This window comes from Crinia signifera, chromosome 4, assembly GCF_055691185.1.
Source record: "Crinia signifera chromosome 4, ASM5569118v1, whole genome shotgun sequence".
In the NCBI taxonomy this organism is placed as follows: domain Eukaryota; kingdom Metazoa; phylum Chordata; class Amphibia; order Anura; family Myobatrachidae; genus Crinia; species Crinia signifera.
The window spans coordinates 28,687,973-28,697,924 of NC_139220.1; the positions used below are offsets into that span (position 1 = coordinate 28,687,973).

The 9,952-nt window shown below is 46.4% G+C and overlaps 1 protein-coding gene across 1 annotated transcript; it reads right to left on the minus strand.

Moving 5' to 3' along the window:
* Positions 1 to 6,807: 6,807 nt before the first annotated feature.
* LOC146072918 (protein FAM200C-like) lies at positions 6,808 to 8,739 on the minus strand. Its single transcript, XM_083180097.1, has one exon. The coding sequence runs from the start codon at positions 8,737 to 8,739 to the stop codon at positions 6,808 to 6,810; it is 1,932 nt and encodes a 643-aa protein (XP_083036223.1).
* Positions 8,740 to 9,952: the final 1,213 nt, after the last annotated feature.

Below are 9,952 nucleotides of genomic sequence, written 5' to 3' on the forward strand. Positions count from 1 at the left end.
AAATGTCACTGTACCATCCACACTATCAATGTACATCTTACTCTGTAACCGCTTTTTAATTAAACAAAACAATACACACCCCCTTCCACATCATATGCTCTCTATTTAACACATTTCACCTATAACTCAAGTTGCAATATCTTTCATACAATTCTAACCATCTTTTTCATATACAAATGTTCACAAATTATGGGGGGGGAAGCCCCTTACGACGGTGTGAAGAGCGCCCGTAGGGCGCGATGAATCACCTAGTTATATATATATATATATATATATATATATATATATATATATATATATATATATAATATATATATATATATGAGCTTTGCTATTTCAAATATTGGCAAAATGAGGTTAACGAGTAAAGGAATTTGCAATCACTTGAGCCCTTATTTGATTGCCCTTTGATGTTTTGGTTACATTTGAAAGTAAAAATTAGATACATTTGGGTCTGTGTAGTATGGATTTAAAAACTCAGTGTTGTAATCGATACAAATGTTATGGAGTATTGCGCATACCAGAAAAATATTGCACATTTTCTTGGGTGGTACACCTGATTTAGGCCCTTATTCTGATCGGTGCGTTCTTTCCCGAATTCTTACGGTGCGGTCCGCACGCCACGCTGTGCGGTGGCGTGCGGGCATCGTCCGTAGAAACGCCCACGTGTCCTCCGCATTCGGACGGACTCACTCTTTAAGAACAGGGCGTGTGTACGGACGACATACAAACCGTGCGTGTGCGGTGGACACGTACAGATTCTGCACGGTCTTACCGCGTTAAAACGGACGGGAAGCTGTCCGTACGCACCGATGCGGAGTCTTTACGCTAAATACCACACTTTTTTACTGAGTACACACAGCGATCACATGACCCACTTAGGCAATTATGCAACCTCATTAAAAAGGGATTGTTATCTATTTGAATCAATTAAATCCTAATCTATACATTCCTAGTACATTCCTAGTACATTCATTACACACATTAACCCTTACAGCATGTGACTCTAACATACTGTACATCTATATACACTATTTACATTTTGCTTATTTAAAAGTTACACATATACTTTTGCATGTTATAAAAAAACACGGACAACTTCGAACTGTAATTAACTATTTATTAATGTAACAAAACTTAGAAAATAATGAATAAATAAATAAATTAATTGGCCCCATCAAGGAGCCGGTCCAATTCTGCCATCACCTGGCGCATGTGGCCTCTAATTCGGAAGAGGGCCCCACGGAGACCCTCTTCTGCTTGGGCTGGCTCATCTGTGGACCAAATAAAAATTGAAAAATTAATAATGATATTCATGCATACATTTAACATAGTCATACCTAAATTTTAAACATGCACCGTGACAGGTGTGTGTGTGTGTATGTATATATATATATATATATATATATATATATAGAGAGACACATATATAACAATATATATGACACATACAGCTATACATACATGCATACATACTACATGGAAAGCCTGATTTTTGCCCTCTACCCTTTACTCTGTAGAACGCCTCACAGTCATACTGCTCCGTCTGAATCCAAACCCACCCATGACTAAGCTCTGAGAAGCATGTCACGCGCTGCACCAATCCCAATTCTGCAAACAAAGTTCAGTGTCTGTTATATGATGGAGCCTGGCAGGAGAGTTACACAACTCTCAGGAATGCTCAGTACATTTGTGCAATCAAGCATGGCTTGCCTGCTGATGGTCTGCTCCAGAAATCATTGTCATAATGCCAGTTAGGGGAAGCTGCAGCACTAACCCACTCCCATGCTCAAAATCATTACTAAGACCAAATCAACACACAATTATGGTGCAAAACATACATGCAGACCGCAGGGGGTGGTTAGCTAGAGGAGGGCCCAGGGGCACTGACCACTTGTTACTCCAGTCTAATCACGCCTGTCCATACTCCATTTATGCCATACTTAATCGAGTTTAGAAAGATCAATCACCAGTAAACTCTACTCACCTATATGAGGCTACAGATTGTATGCTTGCAGCAGGGACATGTAACCCTTACATGAGCAAGTCATCCCTTTCTTCCAGGATACAGATTAACTACACAGGTTCAGTGGCACTTAAAATCGACATGAAAGCCATCCTCACAACCTGTGTCACTAATATGTGTCCAGGATGAAAGGGATGGTTTGGCCACCCTATCTAACCCCAAAGTGTGTCTGTTGCTATCCCGTTTGTTTTATCACTTTATAGTATTGAAAAAATCAATTGAATCACCAGTGCTACATAGCAAATAGTAGATGCCAAAAGGATAAATTAATCCTTATGTATACATACCAATTCCGGCCGCCTGGACGACCTCACAGGCCTCCACCTCCTCCTCAGGGGCCTCCACTTGTGCCACCTCGTCCTCTGGTTGGACGACCTCCTCCTCGGGTGGCAGCGCCTCCACAGCCCACCCCTCCTCCTCCTCCACTTCTTCGGGCACCTCCTCCGGCCTCCCTTCCTGAGGAAGCTCCTCCTGGCCCACCTCTGCCTTCTCCTCCACTTCTTCGGCCACCTCCTCCGGCCTCCCTTCCTGAGGAAGCTCCTCCTGGCCCACCTCTGCCTCCTCCCGGGCCTGTCTTGCTTGATCACGTGCTGTGTATGGGAAAATTCAAAAAAGTGCCAATTAGTGGTAATTACTATTAAGCCTTATCAAGCTATAAATGCAAAGGTTATAAGTACAGATAATTGTACAGGCAAACAGCTCCTTAGTGGCTTTTACAAAACACAGCCTGTAACATGGAAGGTATGCTGTGACATTTGGCCCATTGTAAGCATCACAAGCATTAATCCTCCCCAATAACATATTGTATGACCATTACAGGGTGTCAAACAGGAAGTAGCACACATATAGTGTATGCCATGTTTAACTCATGATCAGGCTGGTGACCTTAGTGGCTTAAAAAATGTCAGTTAAGCAATAATGTACAAATGGACATGAGACTCACATCTAGCAATACTGCCCCTGATTTGCTGGAGCAAATCCGGCTGCCGACGCCTCAGGTCAGACCACCGCCGCTCCAGCTGAGCGATGGTCCGCCGCACCTGTGTGCGGGCGAATATGCGGCGGCGGGCCACCGCATACGCATTGCGCTTCTGGCGGTTGGTAATAAATGGGCCCGCCCGCCCCAGCCTGGTCTCCATAACGGAGACCAGTGTCCTCAGCTCCGCTGGTGAGAATGTGGCTGCTCTCCCATAGGCCGCCATCTTAGCAATGGCACAAATCAAGCAATCATGTGCTGTCATTGGTTGATCAGAGTGATATTTGGTATTAACTTTATTGTTCATTTTTACACTAACAGCGTGTATGCGCCCGAACAGACGGCTAACCCATTGCATCGCACACCCACACTTGCAGTACCTTTGCATAGTTTACCAGACCATCCTAAACAGACCGTGTCAAATAAGATGGGAACCCATTATATATAATCTATAACAATCACCAAACATGGGTATAAGCAACAGGTGAAATAGTCTGCATCACTAGACACTTACACCTAACTCAACAAGGTACTAAACAGCAATTTTATAATGAAAGCTATGCAGCAGAAACATAGCAAATAGTGCCAGACCTTTTCCCAATATTAGGCCATGGTGCCATGTGTACACTTACCTTCTACTGGGTCACACTAGAAATGTGGAATGAAAAGTAGCTAGCATCAAGGGTGAATTTGGAGACCTTTCACATGTGATTTGGATGCTAGCACTGATTACTTGTGCCTAAGTGGTGGACTGGATTTACATATGGAATGGGTATTGTCATTTCTACTACATACCAAACAAGTGCACAGTACAGATGTACATTCACATATACATTTCATGTCTGACCTCAGTTTTATTTGGTGATTGGTGTACTAATCGGCATTTACATACTAAATCAGACTTACTCAGTCTGCCTGTTTTTTTGAAAATTTGTGGCCGCAGCAGGGGGCGTGGCCTATGCGCCGCACGGTTGACGCTGCCGTACGGAACGCAGGGTGCCGCTGATGTACGCCGATTACAGAAATAGTATATAAAGGTGTGTTTGCCAAATGCAATGTGCTTGCACACATGTCTGCATCTGAGGAAGAGCAGGAGTTGCAGGCCCTATTTGCTCAGATGGACTCCAGCACCACCAATGTCCCCATCAACCCTGAACAGCCATTGGGGGAAGAGCAGCCAGATGGGCCATCAACATCACGACAATCGGCAGCTGGCCCATCCTCAGCATCAGCAGAATCATTGGGAACACAGCAGGTGGCTTCCCAACAGAGTAGCCTGGCCAGCACTTCAAGTACAGCAACCGGTGGCAGTGGCGGTGCCAGTGGCAGTGGCGGTGCCAGTGGTCGTGGCCGCAATCGGGCAACAGAGGAACCAACCACCAGAAACATGGCATATGAACCGCAGGAGCTTAACATCCTGGTGACCCGGGCACGGGATTTGATCGAGTGCCCACCAGAAAAGTTGACACACACAAGGAGATGGAAGATCTGGGAGGAGATAACGGCGGAGATTAATACGGTGGCTCCACAAGTTCGTGAGGCAGAGCACGTTAAGAAGAGGCAAGTTCATGTGTGTTACATTTGAGCAGTACAAGTCCAGTAATGTTTACATTAGATATTAGATGGAGTTGGTCAATGGGCGGTGACGTTGCTAGAAGCCACAGACATGTTTGCCATGTCATTGAATTGATAGTTATTGTAGGGTGAGTGTGATTGTATCTTCTAAGGGTTGTTTTTCAAAAATAATATAATCTAAGTTTGGTGTCAGGAGGCACATGTTGTATTATGTTTCAGATTGCAATGGGTGTTACAGCAAACATGAGGAGTGACATGTATTAATATGTACACTTTGAATGCAGGCGGCACGACTTCAAAGGGAACCTCAAAAAGAAATTGACCCAGCGGTGGGAACACAGCCACACCTCTGGGGCTGGCCCCATGCCTTCAAAGCTGCAGCTCACCCCCCTGGAACAGATGGCAGAGTGCTGCATTGCAGTGGAGGAGGTCCGGGGGGGTGAGCACCATGGACAGCGAGTCCCCAGCGGAAGTCATGGCTTCTTTGCTTGAAGGTAATTATTTGCCAGGCCATAAGTAGATGTTTTGAATTTTGCATGGAATGTGTGGTAATTGGAATTTTCTCTTTCAACAGCATCCCCACCGCTTGGTCAACAATCTCTTGAGGAGGTTGTGGAGTCTGTGCCACCTGGCCCCAGTAGCAGGCCCGTGCAGCAGCAGGCGGCAATGTCCGCGGCTGAATTGGCCACGTGGGGGCATGTGTTTGAAAATATTGTGCAGCAGGGAGAGTCGGCATCAGAGCGGGTGCGTAGGGCCGAGGAGGTGTTGCAGGGTTTGACCACCAGCCAGCAGAGTATTGCTGCGAGCCTGCAGGCTATGAGTGCCAGCCAGCAATCTATTGCTGCGAGCCTGCAGGCTATGAGCTGCTAGCCTGCAGGTGCTGGCTGATCAAGCCCTGCGGCAAAATGAACTCCTCCTTCGCCATAATGATCTTATGGTGGAGCTAGTTGCCACCAATAGGGTCCTAATGTCACCCGTTTCTGGTGCATTACCACCATCAGCACTCCCTGCTGCCAGAGGGGGAAGACGATCCACCCCCTCCCCAGCATGTGCTCCACCTGACCCACCATCTGACCGTGGCCGTTTGCGAAGAGCTGCTGCACGTGGCAAGGAGCCTGCCAGGGCCAAACGTGCCCGCAAATGAACTTGTGTCCACATTAATCTCCACCCTTATGTCTTCCCAAATCTTCCATTGAGCTGTGTGTGTCAGCATCCTGTGTCCAATTCCGTGCCGAGGGTCACCACATTTGCCCTCGGTTCAAATGTCATGTTTGGTTCCCCTGTTGCCCTGTTTCGGGTAGCATTACTGTGTGCTGTACTTGAAGTGTTGGTGCTATGCTTTTGTTGTGAAGCCACCTGATGTGTTCCTGATGATTCTGCTGTGGCTATGTATGTCTATAATACATGTATTTATGATATATTATTTACTTTTAGTCCTGCTATGGTACCATTTATTTTGTGACGGTTTCGAAATTTTTTCCAAAGTTCATTTAATAAATGTTATTTTTGTCCCCCAAATGTGTGGTTTAATTGATACATGTAGAAGTGACATGTGTATTTGTATTATTAATATGAAGTTGTGTTCATTATTTGCAGTGTAAAAGCGTGTGAAAAGTGCAGCATATATGTGTGTGTTTAGTAATGGTCCATTTAAGCTGCAATGGTTCCAATTGAAGCAGTGAGAAGCGTCTAATTAACAAGTAATGAGTAAAGTAGGTGATTGTATTGTGTTCAGCTGACATTGGTTGAGGTGCGTCCGTCCTGATTAGGCGTTCCGATTGCCTAGCGCATGACCGAGTGGTGTCCGCCAAGCAATACTTGCTTATGAACACCGAACATTTCTTGCCTTTTTGTTCGCGTGCATTCGGCGTGCTATCCGAATGCACGCCTACCAAAATAAGTGCACTCCCCCGTGTCCGCCCATGATTCCGCCCAGTTTAGCCCACTTTGAAACTACGCCCCTGTGTCATTCCGAATGACGCCCATAACACGCCCATATTTCCCGAGTGATTGCGGTGCACATTTCTGTACGGTATTACTGAGAACAAGTACGTAGACCAGGGGTCAGGAACCTTTTCGACTAAGAGAGCCATGAAAGCAAAATATTTGGAAATTTATTTCAGTGAGAGCCATATAATATATTTTAAAAGTGAATTCAACTAAATGTCAGTATAAAACGCCTCTGAATTTATTCTTTTAAATAATGTTGTTATAATACTCACCATTAATGCTACTTCTGGTGCTGCATGGATTTGCTGATGTCTTTGTAGTCTGGTTGGTACTTGGTGAGGTTAAGCTTCATGCAAGCGTTGAGACTTTCATCCGTTAAACGTGATCGTAGATTGGACTTGATGTTTTTAAGATGTGAGAATGACTGCTCACATGCATACGTAGATCCAAACATGGTCAACACAGCAATACTCACACGCTGCAGTGTGTGGTATGTGACAGGAAGCGCGTTCCAAGTTTTGAGAATCAGCTGGTCTTCGGGTTGAAGTTTTTTCATTTCTGTCCACATGTGCTTGCTCGCCAACTCCGCTTTCTGTCGTGTGATTCTTTCCAAATCTTCATTCAGTGACTTGAACTTGTTCACCCACATGTCTGAGGCCTTCAGGTCAGCCACTTCTGCTTCAAAATCTCTGACGGAGACACCAGCAATGTAACTCAGGTCGGTTGTGTTCAGTGAACACTCGGTTGGATGGATGATGAACTTAAAAAGACGAGCGTGCTCACGAAATTCTCCAAAGCGTGCTTTGAAGGACTGTAGGAGACTGGATGTGAAGCCAGCTAGCTGGTGGAGATCAAAGTTTGGAATGGGCTCACTTGCTGTGCATTTATCTTTAAACTGGCTCAGTTTTTCAAAATGTAGTAAACGACCTGTTTCAAGATCCATAATGAAGAGCTCGAGCTTGTTTTCAAAAGCAAACACAGCTTGTTGAAGGGATAACACTGTATTTCCAATGCCTTGCATTTTCACGTTGAGCTGGTTCAGATGTTCAGTCAGATCTACGAGATAGTAAAACTTGAGGAGCCACTCAGTTTCGGCTAGCTCAGGATGCTCGATGCCTTTCATTTCAAGGAAAGTCTGGATTTCGTTCAGGCAAGCTGCAAAACGGCTAAGCACCTTCCCTCTTGACAACCAACGCACATTGCTGTGCAAAAACAGACCATGATAGTTATTTCCAACTTCATCCAGCAGTGTTTTAAACTGGCGATCATTTAAGGCTCGGGCAGCAATAAAGTTGATCACACGAATGACCAGTGACATCACTTCGCCAAACTGCCCGTCACACATCTGAGCACAAAGCGCCTCCTGGTGTAGAATGCAATGGAAACTTAGGATGGGTCTATTTTCATGTTCACGAAGAAGCGCCACAAATCCTTTGTTTTTCCCCACCATACACGGAGCACCATCAGTACACACTGAGAGAAGTTTATCCATAGGTAGATTTTTTTCTTGAGCAAACTCCATGAAAGACTTGAATAAATCCTCACCTCTTGTGGACCCTTTTATTGCCAGAACAGCAAGACTTTCTTCGCGCAGTGTGTCATCAACAGCATATCTTGCAATCACGCTGAACTGCGACAAATGGCTCACGTCTGTTGACTCATCCAAAGCCAGGGAAAAGAACGGCGCTGCATTTATGTCCTTCACTTGCGTTTCCTCCACTTTGTTTGCCATCATGATGGTACGATCATGAACAGTTCTTGCCGACAGAGGCATGTCTTGTATCCGTTTGATTATCTTGTCTTTGTTCGGAAGATCATCAAAAAGTTCATTGGCTACATCCAGCATGAACGTTTTAGCATACTCGCCATCTGTGAATGGTTTTCCGTTCCTCACTATTGCTAAAGATCCAGCAAAGCTAGCGGAATTATAGTCACCTTGCCGGGTCCATACGCGGAGTTGCTGCTGGCTAGTTTGCATTCTGCTCAGTAGCTCTTGGCACGCTTTCTTTCTGCTGTCTCCCGCAGGGTATTTTGATGCAAAGGTAGCATGGCGCGTGTCGAAGTGCCGCTTTACATTTGACCGTTTCATCGATGCAATTTTGTCATTGCAAATTAGACACACCGCAGAACCTGCTCTCTCCACAAAGGCAAATTCTTCGGTCCATTCGTCCCGAAATGTACGATACTCGTCATCTGTTTTTCTTTTCGCCATCTTCTTTGTCGAAGGGTAATGAGCTAATGACCGAGCAGACTGATTCAAAAGGGGGCGTTTACCCAGCAACGGCCAACGTAGGCCAGTATCATCCAATTAAAATAATGGACGATTGCTCCTGCAGCAAAGCTAGGTCAGGTTGTTGCTGGGTTATTGGAGGTAGGTCTGTCTGTGCTGTGACAGCAGGTCCCAGGAACACAGCAGTGTATCTCAGGTGCTGGGCTCTCTCCTCTGCAGGGTCCAGCAGAGCAGGTGGGAATGCAGCTAGTAAGATGTCTCCCTCCAAACGTTTTATTTTATTGCTGGATCCGGCGTTTAAAGGTGGCATATGGGGTGGGGGTGGGTGGCGTCGGGCGGGTATGGTGTGGGTTTCCCGCTTACCTTCCCGGCGGTGTCGGGCTGAGGGTACTGTGCGGGGCTGCCTGGGTGTGTGGGGGTGCAACTCCCAAGATGGCGTCCGGTCTGTGGTTTGCTGCGTCTCAGCTCCGTCTCCGGGAGCAGCGCAGCGTCTGTCAGTCTCTGCGGCGTCAGGTCCCGGTGCAAGGCTGGCGGGGTTAGTGGGGCCGCAGCCTCCAAGATGGCGCCCGGCGTGTGGTCGGCGGTGTGTCGCGGCTCAGCCCCGGGATCGGGAGTGGCACAGCGTCCTCTAGGTTAGTGTGGGGAGACGAGGGCGTCCGGCGCCCGGTGTGTGGTGCCCGCCGTCTCCCCCCTTCCGGCTTGTTCTTTCGGCGCCTCCTCTCCTCCACAAATTTAGGCCGCGTCCTGCTGCTTCCCCAGTCAGGTCACGCCCCTGCGAGCCATACGCAATCATCAAAAGAGCCACACCTGGCTCGCGAGCCATTGGTTCCCGACCCCTGACGTAGACCATGCGTGGCACATGCGCATGGCGTTCCCCACGCATGCGCAGACGGCTAAAAAACGCTATCTGTAAGAATACGGAAAAGTACGCACCGATCAGAATAAGGGCCTTAGAGAGGCAACAAAACCTACTTTTTAGTCAGCCAAAGCTACGTTCTATAACACATCTTGTGCGTATGTGGGAAACATAATATTTTTTTCACTAGAAGATTTTGCCTTTGATAGAGGTGTCAGTAACCATGTTCTGCATACATATCCAGAGTCTCGTAGGAAAAATGTTTTGAAGAAATAGTTTCAAAAAAGTAAAAAATATGTACAGGATACATTGGGCTTTAATTAGGGCAAATAACAGCAG